Source organism: Mastomys coucha, unplaced genomic scaffold, assembly GCF_008632895.1.
Source record: "Mastomys coucha isolate ucsf_1 unplaced genomic scaffold, UCSF_Mcou_1 pScaffold20, whole genome shotgun sequence".
Classification (NCBI taxonomy): Eukaryota; Metazoa; Chordata; class Mammalia; order Rodentia; family Muridae; genus Mastomys; species Mastomys coucha.
In genome coordinates, this window is record NW_022196903.1 from 115614524 (window position 1) to 115632023 (window position 17500).

At 44.8% G+C, this 17500-nt stretch overlaps 1 protein-coding gene across 6 annotated transcripts in view; it reads right to left on the minus strand.

The window, feature by feature from the left end:
- Positions 1 to 15229, minus strand: part of Phc1 (polyhomeotic homolog 1) — a 22318-nt gene extending 7089 nt beyond the window's left edge. The window contains exons 1-8 of one of the 6 annotated variants that reach the window (XM_031383294.1): positions 15213 to 15229; positions 13479 to 13487; positions 11884 to 12041; positions 9774 to 9884; positions 8831 to 8911; positions 7895 to 8044; positions 7096 to 7251; positions 1476 to 1968 (exon numbers count right to left, since the gene is read on the minus strand). In XM_031383294.1, coding sequence (XP_031239154.1) covers positions 1476 to 1968; positions 7096 to 7251; positions 7895 to 8044; positions 8831 to 8911; positions 9774 to 9884; positions 11884 to 12041; positions 13479 to 13482 — 1153 coding nt within the window. In that variant the 5' untranslated portion in view covers positions 13483 to 13487; positions 15213 to 15229. Of the gene's footprint in view, positions 1 to 1475; positions 1969 to 7095; positions 7252 to 7894; positions 8045 to 8830; positions 8912 to 9773; positions 9885 to 11883; positions 12042 to 13478; positions 13488 to 14515; positions 14901 to 15212 lie in introns of those variants that run through there. The other 5 variants (XM_031383293.1, XM_031383295.1, XM_031383292.1 and 2 more) reach the window with 5 other exon arrangements.
- Positions 15230 to 17500: the final 2271 nt, after the last annotated feature.

Consider the following 17500-nt stretch of genomic DNA (forward strand, 5'->3'; position numbering starts at 1 on the left):
AGAGAGAGAGAGAAAAGAAAGAGAGAGAGAAGAGAGAAACAGACAGAGAGAAAAGAAAGAAAGAGAGAGAGAAGAAGAGAGAGAGAAACAGACAGAGAGAAAGAAAAGAAAAGAAAGAAAGAAAGAAAGAAAGAAAGAGAGGGAGAGAAGAGAGAGAGAAAGAGAGAGAAACAGAGAGAAAGAAAAGAAAGAGAGGAGAAAGAGAGAGAGAGAGAGAAAGAGAGAAACAGAGAGAAAGAAAAGAAAGAAAGAGAGAGAGAGGAGAAAGAGAGAGAGAGAAAGGAAGAAAGGAAGGTAGGAAAGGAAGTGAAGGAGGGAGGGAAGGAGAGAGGGAGGGATAAAAAGGCAGAAAAGATAAAAAGAAAGGAAGAAAGGAAGAGATGAATGGAGGGTAGCCCCTCAAATCAGCACTAACCTTCAGTCCTTTCTGTTCTTTATTTTGCTATAACCACCCTACGCTTCCACTCGGTACTGAGCAAAGAATGGTTGACTCCCTCCTTCATTATCTCAAAGTTGAATCCATGTTTATTCATTTGACATCCTTAGAACATCATTCTGGTGTCAATATATAAGATGTATTTAATATTCACCAACAGAATAAATGTGCAGAGTTAAAGGTATCACCACCCATAAGAGGGCCTTCTATTCTTCAAGTTCATCACATTTAGTCACCACCTAAAGTCTTCAGAGCAGACAGAGGCTCTGCCACTCTGTCTCCTCTGCTGCACACTGGAGTTGACCGCCTCTACTCTGCATGTTACCTGACTGTCCGAAGAACACACAAAGCATGCACCCTGAAGGCACTCTGGGAACAGAAAGCTAAGGTATGTATTTAAGTTTCTAATATTGGTAATGTTTGTGATGAAATTATTCAGTTATATCAATAATTAATTAGCATGGTGGAAACAAACAAACAAAACTCCAACATTACCAAGTATAGACATTAGCTATATTTGACCCAGTCTCAAAGCAAATATAAACTAGGATTATTGTTATTATTAATTCGAGTTTGTCCTTATCATTGATACAAACAACCACACACTAAGCCACAGCTCCACTTGCTGGCCTTCTGTGTTCTTAGGTGTTTACACGACAGCTACTTGAACTACTTACTAAAAAGAGGAGCAAATTCATCCTTTTCTGCCATAAGTAATGCAAGCCCAGGAAATCTGCCTTTCAAAAATGTATCTCTAGCACATTTGTCAATTCCATCAGATTTGAGGGAAATGAATAAACTGAGAAAAGGAAACTACACAAAGTACTTTATAAGTAGTTTGCTGCTTGGAGGAAACTCAAATCTTCATCCACTCACAATCCTGTCTCTGAGCTGGCATGTTCAAGACTAACAAGATTCTCTTTTCTTCTGTCATTCCATATCCTACAGTTTCTTAAGAAACTGTTTGGGGAGGGAGGTATTCTAAATATTTCAAATTACTTCTGAGGAATTAATGACATCATGAGAGGTGACACCTTACCTGAGCTAATAAGCGTCTGGCTGGGGGCAGGTGTGGCTGTCCGAGTCAAGTTCATGCCCACACTCTGCTGGCCACTCCCATCTGCTTCTGCCTTCTTGGCCGCTGCACTTTCTGCCTCTGTTTGGCTTCCCTGGCTCACAGTCACTGTTTGAGCTGCAGGTAAGGGCTGCACCACTCCTGTGCCCTTCCTGGGACAGCTTCCACCAGCCAATCCTGAAGCAGGCAACTGACCCAAACCCCCAGGTGCCTGGCCACCTCCACCTGGACCCATGGAGCCTGGGAGGCTATTCCCACTGCCTCCTCCAGCTTGACTAAGGTTGAGTGACTGGCCTGAGGCCGCAGAAGAAGCCTGTGCGACGGCTAGGGCCTGGCTAGAAGCCTGGGAGAGGCCAGAAACAGGAGAAGCTCCAGGAGGGATGGCCTTCTGACTGGAGCCTGGCACTTGGGGTCCTTGAGCTGAGGCCTGTTGGTTCCTCACTGCCAAGTTCTGCACCTGGAAAATATGAATATATACGTGTGTGTGTGTGTGTGTGTGTGTGTGTGTGTGTGTGTGTAGATTCCTGTGACTGACTCATAAGCAGAAAACTTACACTGTAACACTCCATGGCCCACCTGACTGAACCCTGACTTCTACACCAATTAGGTCCTTTCAGGCTCTCAAAGAGCTTCTTTGTAAACATACTGTCATATATTATCAAGTCTATCATCAACAAAATTCCTTCAAAATACTTTCTCTTTCCTCATATTCACTCAGCATCTATTGAATACCTACTACACTTCAGGTACTGCTTGGATAGTGTAAATGCAAGAGTTAAATGTTCCTGCTACATGGTTTGTTGCAGTAGAAAATCAGCAAGTATAACCCAACAATATACACATAAATAGAAACCAACTTTACAGGAGAACATAAAATCAACTCTGACTGGGAGGCCCAAGTCTTCTAAAACAGATAATGCCTGTCCCGAGGCTCAGAGGGTGCACAGGGAAGGGAAAGACCTAAAGGCATACCTAAGCCACAGAACTAAAACATAAATGTCATGTTTTCATATAAGCATTTCATTGTGTTGAGTTACAGGGAACAAGAAAGGTAGCTGGGGCTAGGGAGACAGAAAGGTACTCTGCTGGGTCACTAAGGGCCTGCAGTGTTAAAATAAAGTCTCAACTGTAACTTACAAACAGCACATTTAATCTGTCTTGTTTATTATTAACAGTCCCAGAATGTAATAGTGCTGGGCATGAACACAAAGGGAGAGAAAAATAGCTACCTGGGTAATTCTATTAATCAGAATTTTGTCACAATTAATCTTAATAATAATCAGAATAAACATGATAAAATCTATAGCTGAGCCCATTTCTTAAAAATATTGTGAGGGAAAAATTGTCACCACATCCTAAAGATGACTATTGTCACCATACCCTAATGATGACTATCCACACGTTTAGACACCCACATATCCACACTAGAACTGCACAAGAGACACTGCACATGGCAGATCGACCACACAGAGTAACAACCCAAACCAACAGCCACTGAAGAGGACTATATTCAGACAACAGAATATTACACAAAAATTAAAATTATAAATAATGACTAGAAAACAAAAGTATCTTGATAATATGCTGTGGAGAGAGCATTCTCGGGCCAGGTGCAGAGCCACGCTGCTGTCCATGTCACTGAGGCCGAAGGCAAGAGGAAAACAAGACCGTTATTCAAGGCTAGTCTGACCAACGGCAAGATTCTGTTTCAAAATACAACTAAAACTGCAATCTCAAAAAGATTACATATAGCTGTTTCCTATAAACTTAAATACAAATAAAACATATTTCAAAATATTCAATATTTATATTACATACTGCTGTTTATATACTGTTATATGTCATGTTATATATTATATGCATGTACACATGGTATCTAGAATCTGCTTCAAATTAATCCATGATCAGAGGGCAAGAGCCTATATAGAATGGTCGCCTACTGGTAATTATTGAAAGTCAATGGTAAAAACACAGATTAAATCTCATGTATACATCTGAATTTCCCGTTAAAATTAATTTTCAAAGTTAAATTTTAGAAATATGTAAGGAGATAATAAAGCTATATTAAAGGGGACCAAGGGAAGGATGACCCTAGAAATAAGTACATACACCCAATACCATGGATAAGGCAGACATGCTGAGAAAATGTTTCTTACATTGTTTTTGGTTTGTAGCACTGGGGATTCAACCATGGTCTCTTTTACATACAATGGCAGCACTTCACCATTGAGCTCCACCCCCAGCCTGCTGGCTACTTCTAGTAAGAAATAACTGAGTAAAAGCTCGGGGCCAAGGGCACTTCTGACCTTGGAGAGCACCCACGATCAGTTCCCAAAACCTACACCTCCCTGCCCTACATGCATGTGTTGCACATAAATAAACTCATGCAGGCACACACATGTACAAAAATAAATAATTTTTATTTAAAACTGAATTTCTTAAACAGCGAGCCTTGAGAGGAGCAATTATAAGACAGTAAGTAATAAACCACATCACTAGAACCAATCAAATTCAGTGTTCTAGAGGTACAATTTTTTTTAAAAAGTCAGTAACAAAATACCTTTCTTGTTTTCTTTGTGTATACATGAGTATTCATGTATATGCAGGTGCTCATGTGTATGTGGGTACAGGTACACGTGTACACGTGCATATGTAGGTCAAAAGATACCACTGTGCAACTCCTCAGGCACCGCCTTTTCTGAGACAAGGTTTCTCACTGTCTTGAACTTTCACACTGGATGGACGAGGCTAACTGGCCAGGGAGCCAGGGAGCCATATGCTTCTGTCTCACCATGGCTGGAATTACAAGCAAGCACCATCATGACTTTGTTTCTCAATGTGGGTTGTGAATTTGGAACTCAGGTCCTCACGCTTTTAGGAGTACTTTACTTAAGCTATCCCTGGGTTTTTGTTTGTTTGTTTGTTTGTGTTAAAGTCATCTTGATAGAAACATGGAAGAAGACTATAAGCAGTCGTGACTCAAGTCAGGAAGACCACTTAGAAAACCAGAACAGACCCGGGCAGTGGTGGCGCACGCCTTTAATCCCAGCATTTGGGAGGCAGAGGCAGGCGGATTTCTGAGTTCGAGGCCAGCCTGGTCTACAGAGTGAGTTCCAGGACAGCCAGGGCTACACAGAGAAACTCTGTCTTGAAAAAGAAGAGCAGTACAGCCAGGTGAAGTAGGTGCTTGAGTCCAGAACAGTGGGAGAGAGAGGCCAGCTTCACAGGTGCCTGGAACTCTCCTCAGGAGGGAGAACTAGACTGCTTACCCAGCTTCTTTTCTGCAATGGTCACTCCACTTTTCCATTCTCCCTACACTCAGAAGCACCCTCTCTGCTCCCCTCCACCCTCCTGCATTCCTTCCCTCACTCCCCCTTCCTCCTGCATTTGGGACTGTCCTAACGACTCTCTTACTCTTGACTCTATCGGCCTCTCCTGGCTGTGTGATCTTCCTGTGCCCCTTTCCCTGCCTGTTCCCTTCCCCAGCCTCATCCTCCTTTCCCCCATGACTAAACTCTTGTGCATCCACTGTACCGATTCACACTCTCCACATTCTCACATGCCTCCAACTCAACATTCCTTCAAGTTCAATCCCCCTCCAACTCCTCTCAACTAGCTCTCCCTCCAAACTAACAAATCCATTCTTGTTTTCCTCTTTTACACTGAAAAGAAATGAGTGGCTCCCACCCATACACCCACACCCACACCCACACCAGTCCTGTAAGATCCTGTTCCTTTGTCTTCGTGTTACCACACAGTCTAGCCATTTTCCTCTCTCCTCTTTGTTGTTCTTTCCTGCTTCCCCCAGTCATCCCATCACCTTCAACTTTTCTAGAGGTTTATCCCAACCCTCTGAGCTCTACACATGTTCTCTTCAGTCCATATGCTCTCCATAACAATTTTTTGGTTTGGTTTGGTTTTCAAGACAGGGTTTCTCTGTGTAGCCCTGGCTGTCCCAGAACTCACTCTGTAGACCAGGCTGGCCTGAGAAATCTGCCTGCCTCTGTCTCCCAAGTGCTGGGATTAGAGCCATTCGCCACCACTGCCTGGCTCATAATTAATATTTCCTTAACTTTCACAGACATGTCAATTCATGTCTACCATTTTCACGTTTAGCTCCAAGCTAGCTCTCCTAAACTCAAGGATCATGCCCAGAGCTGCTGTCTCAGTATTACATGCATGTCTCAAAAACATCTCTAATTTGGCATGTCCAAAACTGAACTTCAACCTAATTCCTCTTCTTCAGTGTTCATCCCATAAAGAGCACCAACTGCTCTACAGTGTGACTTCAGGCCCCACTCCTTTCACTCCTTCAGTTCTCCAAACTCTGAACCAGTTTCCTCCACCTTTAGTAATTCTTGTTACTCTCATATCCTTGGGCTCCTCCATCTTTAGTGCTGTGCACCCAAACACCATCTCTCTCCTAAATTACTCATTTCCTTAGTAAACACATACAACACAGCTTTTCCTGTTACTTTCAACCTTCTTTCCTTGCCTTTTAGTCTCCTCCCACCATTAGACACCTCCCACCATTAGACACCTCCCACCATTAGACACCTCCCACCATTAGACACCTCCCACCATTAGACATCTTCCTCCATTAGAACTCACTGTCTCTTTGCTTTGTTTTTGACAAAACTGGAGATCAACCCAATATGCATGACAGGCTCTACTGCAGAGCCACATCAGAGCCCGGCTGTCTCTACTACCCAGCCTCCCCTGAGCTCTGATTTCTGTAAATGGATGGTGCCCTCAGAGCTGCTCATCTTCTTCAGTTCTCTCCTCAGTCCAAATCAATCAGCAGATCCCTTAAGACTCCACTCAAGTATCCTACAAAGTAACAGGCAGTTCTGAAACTCAGGGCTACTAAGGGCTAGCAGCGGTTAGTACAACACTGCTGCTCCCCTAAGCTCTTTGAAGATTTGGCTCATCTCTCTTTAGTGTTCCAAAACTCTAAACAGATATCCAAGCATGATATATTATGTAGTTTTTGACAGACTAGATGAATAGACAACCCATTATAAGGCTCCAGATTACATCTCATACATGTTTAAAATTAAAACATATGTATTTTGGGGAAAAGTCACAAAAAGCAATGGGAAGAAAGACTTTACTGAGGAAACATGAACAGGAATAGAAGACTGAAAGTTGAGAACTGTAGCAGTCAAGAGCAGAAGGAGCCAAACATCCTACCAGCAACTCAGCCAGGCCTACTTCATATCTGACTTAAAACAGAATTCCCTCCCACATCCCTATCCTCACGTGACAGTTCTCTGAGGGAATTAAGAGATTTAATAAAACTAAGCTGCAGAGGACAAAAGGATGCCCTAAAAATCAGCATGTACTGTAAGACGTCCAGATCCATAGGGATCACTTCAGGCGATTCTACTTCCTTCCTTAGCTCAAATCAACTCAAATATTTTAAGGAAGTCTTTGTTTATAGGAGTTGAGGAAAGGGAAGCTGAAACAGACACAAAATAAGAACTGTAAAAAATCAATAAAGGGGCCAAGTGTGGGTGGGGCCTGGCCTATGGTCATCCCCTTCATGCTCCCGGGCTTCTCCACAGTAAGTGGTGCCACTGACCTGATCTGCATCTGCATGAACTCCAGGAGACTGAGCGGGCGGCACCTCCTGCTGGACTGCAGCCACTGCCCCATTAGGCATCAGGATGAGCTGGGGGGCTAGAGGCACATTCCGGCCCAAGGTCCGGTTAACCTGCAACAGGCTGCCCAGCTGTGGCTGGTAAGGAGAGGAGGAGTGAGAGTAAAAAGAAGAAAAGAGAAGACAGAAGAGATGGAAGGAAAGGACCACAAGACAAAAAATAGCAGGTGTTAAACAGCTGAGCCTGCACCTTTCCACACCAACCCAAGAACCTCTCTCCTTCTCCAAAGGTGAGGAATCATCCAGAAGAAAACCTAGAGTGTGCAGAAGACTGCGAACGATAACAGAGTCAAACGTCAAAGACATTAGGACAGTGAGGATTTTAGAACACACAGTTCTACACAGAAATAGACTAGCTGAGAGATACCTACACTTTGTGTACCCAAGTCGCACGTTTAAGGACTAGACTGCACCCAACACTGATCTATCAAATGTCAATGCCACATCTTCTAGCAGAGGATCTCAATGCCATCTAAAAGCATCTTTTCTAGCCTACATAAGGCATGGGAAGTAGATTGGCTTTGTCTTAAAAGGTGGATGACCAGAATTAAATAAAACAGCTTTCAGACTAAGGGTATCACCCAGGGGCTCAGCACTTGCCTAGTATGCATGAGGCCCTGGGTTCCCTCGATAGCACCGAAAAAATACTTTCATTCTTTGCCAGGGAAGATAAATTATGAACTATGCCCCTAGGACAATGGTGGTTGTGGCTATGACTTACCCGCAGATACATCTGGGCCTGGGACTGGTTGATGGGTGGGGAAGTAGTGTTCCCCAGTAACACAGACTGGGTCAGGGTGGTAGCACTGGGGGAGCTCACACTCTGGGACCGGCTGATGAGCTGAGCAGCTGACGTGGTCGCCAGGTTGATCTGTACAGTACAGAAAGGAACCGGGACTGAGCACTTGAGGAGAAATCAACAGCTGATCCCATGAGAGTAAGAATCAAGAGCAGGACCTTAATCTTAAGAAGTCAAGGGAAATAAATAGTAACTTCCACCCAAAACTTCATCCTAACTATTTTGGAATATTAGCAAAGCAAATAGACAATCAAAATGAAAGCAAGCCCACAATCACCAGTTTTAATACCTGAGCAGGCAAAGGAAAGAAATCAAACAGATTCTTTCATTTGTTATCTCTTCTTCTCCAAGAGTTTCTACTTCCTTCTTTACACTTGCCCATTTAAAGACTCCTACATAAGAGGTCATACATAGTAGTGCACATCTGTAATACCAGCACTCAGGAGGCAGAGGCAGGAGGATCATTGTTAAGTATGAGGCCAGTATGGACTAGCTAGGGAAAGTCTGTCTGAAAACCAAGACTCCTACACAGGTTCGAATAGGTTCCCTGGCCTTTGGTTTGTTCATTTGTTTGTTTTGTTGCCAATCTCTACTTAAGAGTGATAAATGTGCCGGGTAGTGGTGGCGCACGCCTTTAATCTCAGCACTTGGGAGGCAGAGGCAGGCGGATTTCTGAGTTCGAGGCCAGCCTGGTCTACAGAGTGAGTTCCAGGATAGCCAGGGCTACACAGAGAAACCCTGTCTCAAAAATCCAAAAAAAAAGCAATAAATGCCCACCAATGACCTGATCCACCTCCCAGATCAGCTGCAAAGGCCAGACCTTAACAGACACTGCCCTCTGAGAGAGACAGCACTCACCGAGGCCTGGGTGGTGGCGGTCTGCTGCTGTGCAGTGCTGCTGTTTGGGGAGCTAGCCTGACGACTGGCAGCGATCGTGGCCTGTTCAAGGGGAAGCATAAGAAAAACAATGAAAAGGCTGTGTCTCCCTGGCTTCTAGCATTAATTCATGAACAAAACAGAAATTTCAGATAAGAACAGAGAAACCGTACGTTGGAGTATGAAAAAAATATCACTATCCGTGATATTCGTCACATGACCACATAAGCCTGCCCAGAAATATCAAGGCAGACAGGAGACTTGTATGTACCCTGCTACTCCAGCTTCAACCCACATCACAAGTCACTGACAAATCTAATGCAGACTAGTCCAATACAACATCAAATGAGCCATTTTCTACTACGCATACTTAAAAAGTATTAAGTATTAAGTAAAAGTATTAAGCAGGATGATAAAAATTTCAGTAACTTATTTAATACATACAAAATAAATATCATTTGGGGGAGGGCAAATGGCAGATGGGACTGAAATCAGAGATTTACCCACTTAAGATATACGCTTTTACCTCAGAGATTCAACTCTGCCCTCAAATATAAACAGCACAACATTAAACTGAAATAGACATTATTGAGATTTCTTACCTTCTTTTTGTCAACTGATGTCTTCTAAAATCTCAGTATCACCTCAATTTGAACTAGCCACATTTCAAGTACCCAATAGCTACATATGGCCGGTAGCTAACATACTAGACAGAACAGGTCTACAACACAGCTATTCCACCTCTAAAGAGTCTCCCACAGTTCATACTGCAACCCCATAATCTAAGAACCATCTTCTCTCCAGAGACTACAGGTGGCAAAGGAAGGCTTTGGTGTAGGATGCAGTTTGCCCAAACTGCTCCCCCACCCTAAACCTGCAGTGCCTTACCCCTCCCTCCTGTCCCAGATGGCTGCTGACCTCTCACCTGCTGAACAGCTGCCAGGCTATGCAGCTGGGCGTTACTGAGCTGCTGCTGGAGCATGAACTGGTGGAAATACTGAGCTGCATTAGGCTGCCGCTGCAGTGCCTGCAGAGCCTAGAAGACAGGATACAATATTCAGAACCATCACTCCTAACTCCTGTATGTGTCACTGTTGCACAGGGAGTCAGGAAGGAGAAGAACAATAAGAGACAAAGGACGAACAGCATCAGCAACTGATCTGTCCTTACAATGTTGGATCCAGTAGTCTATTCAGCCATCTAAAACAGTAGAGACAACTGATTATATGGTCTGTCCTCACATATAAATAAAAGCAAACCAGTACATACGAACTTTTACAGCTCAAAATAAGACCTGAAAATATATCACAAGATCTAGACAAACTACAAATAAATGAGAGACTGACTAGTATAAGGAAAAGAAGCTAGATGTGGAGGCTGATACCTATAATCCCAGCCCTCAAGAAGTGGAAGCAGGAAAATGATGAGTTCCAGGCCAGCCAGGGTAAGAGAGTAAACTATGTCTCAAACAAATAAATATACAAACTAATAATAAAAGGAAAAAGCTATATACCGTCAGTATCTAGCATAGAGATTCAGATCCTTAAAGTATTTAGAGATAGATGACAGAAACGCATTCTGAACAATTCTACAAAGAAAAACAGTAGCGACTTCTGAACAATTCTACTGGGCAAAACTCTCAAGTAATTGACATTTCCAAATATCTACTGTATAATGTCAATGGCCATTTATAAAAATGACAGTGATCATTTTAGTGTCAACTGGATTTTGCTATGTTCTTATTCTTTAGTAATTACAACCATTCCACCAAAGTCTTTTAAGAAAAATGTTTCATTTCCAAACAGGATATTTAGGGTATAGAAATTGCTACTTGTCCGGAAGCAAATATCTAAAAAGGCCATTGATACTTCTATTATGCAGAATAATTTATAAGGCCCAGAACTGGAAACTTGACAACTGGCGCAGGAAAGAGAGCTATGGGAAAGCACCTGCAGCACAGCCCCAAGACCTGAGTTCAAGTCTCAGAACAACTTACAACAAAAACACCAGCCGGGCAGTGCTGGCGCACGCCTTTAATCCCAGCACTGGGGAGGCAGAGGCAGGTGGATTTCTGAGTTCGAGGCCAGCCTGCTCTATAGAGTGAGTTCCAGGATAGCCAGGGCTACACAGAGAAACCCTGTCTAGAAAAAACAAAACAAACAAACAAACAAACAAAAATACAAAAGGCCAGGTGCAGCGGTGCACATCTGTAAGCCCAGCACTCTTTTTGAGACAACAGATGGAGACAGCAGCCAACGGCGCCTGTATATACTACACGGCATTAACAAAACTTGTAAGTATCCTCTAACCGCCACATACACAACACTGTAAACACACACACACACGCACACGCACGCACACACATATACACACACGCACACGCACACACATATACACACACACATATACACACACGCACACACACACACATATACACACACATATACACACACGCACACACACATATACACACACATGCACACACACACACACATGCACGTACACGTACACACATACATATATACACACACATATGCACACACACACACATATACACACACATATGCACACACACACACACATATACACACACACATGCACACACACACGCACGCACACCACACACATGTAAATACTAAGTAAATATTTTTAAACAATGAAAAGAAATGGCTAATTAAAACCTAATTAATATACTGATCCTTATTTCTTATTTATTCATGGGTGAACTTTATAGTATTTCATATTGAATCAATGAACTGAATTCTTCAGCTCTATCTTTTTGTAGTTTTATTTCAAGACCGGTTTTCACCAAGTTGCCCAAGCTGGCCTTGAACTTGGTACATTCCTAAAAACAAAACAAAATGGCCAAATTTCACTCTGGGTTTGCTTTCTCTAACTTTGTAAGCCGCTAAGATTCTGAAGTAGAAGAAAGCTCATTCTTTACGCAGAAAGAATCTAAGGATGATGATCTTCTGGTATCTTTGCCTAACCCCAAGTCAATACTCACAGACCTCCGCCACTCAGCTGAGCCTCACCTGCACTGCTTGCCGTTCATACAGGGACATTTGTGCTATCTGGGGCCGAGAGCTGGCCCCTGAGCTGGAACTCCCATTGGTCGAACTAGAGTTCTGTTCACTCTCCGTTTCCATGATAGCGTTCCAGGGTCCCCAAGAATGGCGCTCTGACTCAAGCCCTAGACAGGAATCAGTAAAAGGTTAAAGTTATTCCTTGAATGGAAAATGTCACTTCATGTCACTATTATTCAAAAATCACAGTAACTCCACAAAGTATCTAAGATTCTTCCTCTGGGGTCTTAGAACTCCCAAATCTGCTATCCTATCTCCCTCACTCCACCATCTTTTCAAGCTTGTCACGGTTTCAAAAGAAAAAAAAAACCTTTCCATACCCACTCCTGGCTATCATTAAATAAAATGACCAGACTACAACAAGCCACCTTATGTCCCCCGGCACTTTCCAACAGTTCAAAGCTTGCTGATATTTCTCTCTCCATCTATCATTATCACGCTAACAATGGACAGCACCTCTGCTGTAGCCTCGTGTTGCCCTCTCCTTCACCGCTGCTATTTTTACGGTGATGTACGATAAATACCATAGCCCCCATTTTATAATAGCGGGATCAAGGCTCTTCTGTGTATCAAGTCTTTACATTACTTTGTCTCTTCCCAGAACAAGAACGCAAACAACAACAAAAACAGAAATCTGTCACCAAAGCAGTGTCACTCGGTGTGAGCATTCCCTGCCCTCATGTCATGGAGGAAAGCCCTGAGCTACTGACGAGGTAGACAGGATGGACAGGTCATGGAAGTGGATAAATGTTGGGGACAGAAAAGCTAGCCTACTGCCCACATAGCCAAAGTAGCTGATTGGCTGCATGCCAAGGTACTAATTAAAGCCTGGGTCGAGGCTGTTACTTCCCCTTCTATAACTTCTGGGTCCCTATTAGCAAATAGGGTAACAAAGTGAACATGTTACATACACCCAAGTACGGAACAGCAAGTAGCATTCTAACTTAAAAGAATAAGATTCAACTTTGCTAAAGTGTAAGAATTTACCCTCTGGCAGCTACATTAAAACTAGCAAAAATAAATTTAAAAAAAAAATACAGACATAAGGAAAAGAACAAGAGAAGCAAACAAACACTCTTCTAAAGCAGCATGAAAATGACATCATTTTACTCCTCCTGTTTCATTCTTTCGTTAAACTTACACTGTATATTCTTTATTTTTGACACACTGGGCTACCAGAAATATCAGGTCACCCAAGCACTACTTGGCTTGGGAATATAAACATCCGACCATAATTTTTGCTAGGGGCTATCTCTAGTTTCATTAGATGAATGGATTTATCTCAGGAATGCATCCTGAACAAGTAAACAAAAGTCAACGTCTCGGCCTTGGCCATTAAAGTTGAGTTTTCTCCCGATTCTCTTCCCGGCACCACTACATCACGTAACTGTCCCTGGAGAACTCTACCCATTTTAGGAACGAACAAACGCCACTCCACACACGGACAGAACGGAAGAGGTACAGAGAGGATATTCTATCAACTTCAGTCTACCTTTCTCCCCACATCTTTTGCCAAAATATCAAAACACTAAACAGATACAGACCCATGAATCCTCAATATCAGCATGTGAAGGAAAAAAAGTGGGTAAGGGTTAGAGGCAGCATGGCACAGTTGCACAGATTACTGGACTTAGCTCACTGGACTCAGAGACCCTGTTACTTGCAATAGAGGCTTATATAAAAAACGTTCATCAATTCGATGACCCCTTCCTATCCCCCAGATCGTGAAACAGAGAAGGGTCAATTTAAAGTCTTTCCACCAGGGAAAACTGCCATCAAAAAAACCTTGCAGGCACACACATCATATCATCTATGTCTTAAATTCCTCATTTTTCAATTAATGTTGTGAGTTCCAGATTCAATATAGAAAGTGAAGATAGCACACCGTTTAGGTGATTAAAAATTAAAACTGAGAGAAGAGTGAAAGGCCATCCTAAACGGTACCACCATTTGGGTGTGGGTGTGTACGGACTCAACCGGGGAAGATGCTCACCGGTGGGAAGGGACTGGAAAGTAATATTGAGGTGGACATACTGCTGGGCCTACTGGGTCAGGTGTTGGAGGAAGTCCAAAACCTTGAGTATAAAACTCTGTTGCAGTAAGAATGGAGTGAGAAGCAAGGATTGAGGGGTGCCTCGGGAAGACTCCCAGGGATTCTTGTTCTTCCCCGAACCGTGATAAAAATGCAGTTCCAAAGAGAAACCAAACACACCAGGAGAAGGGGGTGGATACAGTGCTGTGCCCGAAGCGAACGGACTTGGGAAGCAGGGAAATGCACATTCTAATAGTAGGGAGCCAAGCAGGGGGGAGGGCACAGAAGTCGAGGAACTGGGAGACTGGGGAGCCCGGCGGAGCGCGAGAAGCAGGGAGATAACCAGACAGCATGCTCGGATGGAAGGACCAAAGTCGGGGAAGGGAGAGATCAATGAATGAGAAGACGAGCGGCCAGAGGCAACGAGGTGACGGACAGACAGCACCGAGCACAGCGAGCGCAAAGCACGAAGACCCGGGACGCGCAGCACCCAAGCACCGCAAAGCGCAGCAGAGCGGGAGGCAGGAGCGCGGCTTGGGGGGGAGGTACCTGGGCGTTGCACACGCCGAGGTGGCTGAGGAAACATCCCCGCGCCGCCGAGACCCCGCGATGCGGCCCCTCCCCGGCCCGCGGCCGCCCGGTTACCTTCGCGCCCGGCTCCGCACCCGAGTCCTCGCGGGGGGCGTCCACCTCAGGGGCGGGGGAGGGGGGGGGCTCGCTCGGCCTCGGCGGCGCGCCGCCTCCTCCCCTTCCTGGAGGGGCGGGGGCCCAGGCGCGGTGGGAGGTGCCCGGCGCGGCCGCCGCTCCCCGCCCCTCCCGCCGTCCGGGTGCTGGCCGCCCCGCGGCTCCGCCAGGCCGGGGGTCTCGCGCGGGCCTGTCACTTCCTGCCCCGCCGCGAGGGTGGGGGCCGAGGCCGGGGGTGGGGGGGGCCGCGGGCCGACGGGGAGGGGGCGGCGGGGAGGTGCTTCCGGGGCAGCCGACCCCTCCCCCGCCCCGCCCCCTCCCCGCGCCCGCCCTCGCGCGCGTCCCTCGCTTCCTGTCGGCGCCCGTTGCCATGGCGACGCTGCTCCCGGGCCTCCGCGCTCTAGGCCCGAGTGGGGTTGGTTTTTTTTTTTTTTTTTTCCTTCCCTGGCTCTGGCTCTCTTTCTCCTCCTTTCTTCGCCCCCACCCTTCTTTCTTTTCGAATTCCGCTCGCCTTCTGAAAGCACGAAGCTGAGAAAGCGCTGGCCTCTAGAGGGGGACTCACCTCGGAGAAGAGAGGGAGATGGGAGAGGGGAGGGAAGTGACGTGAAAGGGGGGGGAAAAAAAGAAGGTATTTTCTGCAGCTTCTGGGAATAGGGGCTCGAAAGAAAGGATCAAAGGGACCAGCAGGCAGAGAGGGAGGAAGCGGAGCAAAGACCCCTGAGAAACGACGGTCTGTGAAAGGAAGTAGAGCAAAGGGAAGGAAAGAGGAGAAAAGAAAAACTTTGAGATGGAGGGAACGGCGAGAGAATGCTGATTGTTTAATCCCTCGCCTCAACTCCAAGAAGGCGGGAAACAACGCCGCACAGAAACTGAACCCGTTAGAAGCTGCGGTTCATTTAAAAGCAGGGACCTGATGCAACTTGCTTTGAATAACATTTAAGTCTGTGACTTCGGGGTCGATTGTGTGCTTCTGAATCTCCTAAGTCACACGCACATGTGAAAGAATCAGAACGCCCAAAACAATGGAAAAGGCGGGGTGTAAAGAGATGAACAATGGTGCTGCCTTTGGGAAGGCTGAGCATGTGGTGGGGGAGGCTCGTTTTATTTGTAACCCAAATTCAACAGGATTTAGTTATTCTCAGTCTCTCTGTGCACTTGGAACACCTACTGTGTGCCGGCCCCTTTTGGAAGCTCGATTTTTTTTTTTTTTTTTAAGCAGTGCACAGATCGCAAAGACTACTGCTCTCCTTAACCTTTTACCTACCGTAGGGTGTTAACCTTGGGATAATAGCTGGGATTTCTGCTTTACCTGCAGTCTTTTGCTGACCTCAGCCATAATTGGTTGGTTTTTTTCGAGCCCACTCTTCTTGAAAAGCCCATGTGTAATTAATTTGTATTTAGAGGAAAAAGAATGAAGCATTCTCATTATAAATTAGATGCATTTGTGTTTGTTTCAACTCCCTCTCTTAATTGGTATAGCCGGATCTCCGTAAAGTAAGATCTTTAGGAGGCGTCTAGGAACCAGTTAAACAAGTATGCAAACCCCAAAGGGCAGCCAAGGGACTGGAGAGGCAGTAACATGGGCGTGGAGAGGTGAAAGGGTTTGCAGCCAGGCCAAGGATGGTAGGTGTTGGCTGAGGATGAATGGAAGCGATCTGGCAAGGAGATCTCGTGGTTAAAAACCAGGTGAAGCATTACCCATTTCATTCACACCTAGAACTTTGGCAGGTCAAAGAAGGTTAAAGCTTTCTTTCGGAGGCTTACGAATGGCTTATTGAGCCTCAACATTTATTTAATATCAAAGAACAGTCTAAAGATGATTTTCAGATTTCTGCCAGGATAAGAAACAGGACTCCTATAGGAAAACTATCAGCACCAATGAGTCTGGATACGATCTGTAATATATGCCCAGAAGAAAGAATCCAGATGCCAGAGCTTATGTCCTTATTTTCCCGATAACCTATAGGGTTTGTATAGATTATCAAGGCCCTTTCCCATTGTGCTTAATCCCCCTTAACAACATAGAATTGCTACTGTGTCACAGAGCTACATTCCACCTCAAGGTTTTTGTTTTTTATTTTCTTTCAATCCAGTATGGTTGGTTTCCTCATCTACTGGATGATAGCAGGAGATTGAAAAGCGGCATAATATTTTCAGCTTCTGATCTGACATTAGCCTAGCAATAACCCATTGCGGCACAAGCTGTGTGGATCATGGGCCACGAGTTCAGTTTTCATGTAAAGATCTCCAAAGCTTGTAAGTTTTCTGGGTCGTAGGTCTAAGTAATTACCACCAAAATAAATTTAACTTAGTTAAAAAAAAAAAAGTATCAACAGCAAATTAATTTTACAGGAAAGCCTCCATCCACAAGAAAATCATTTCTATACCCTGTTACCTTGAGAACAGTTCACCTCCACCCAAACGGTAAACAATTTTGTACCCCGATGGATCTTAAACTGATTTTCTCTCAATATCACCCCCTCTCTCCCTGCCTGCCTGCCTCCCCCTTTTTGTTAAACTTTCTCATTTTCATTTAATGATTCTTCTGGAATTAGTCTTTTCTCTTTCAAAACAAACTGTTCCGTTGAGTGGAGGCCAGGTAACTTTGCTCTACAGGACACTGAAGGTCATTAGCCTAAGCAGGTGGAAAGGAAATGCATTTCGACCTGTTTTGCAGCATGCTGAGCCCTCCTGCAACTCCTTAACTACCTCAAGAAGGGCTGGGATTTAGAAGGGGACTTGGCTGCAACTAAAACAAACAGAAGATGAGGGAATGGAATCTCCGCCATCCACTGAGCAGTGTTCTTCAAGCTGATCTGTGAAGAGATACAGCTCTTGCTTGACAAGGGA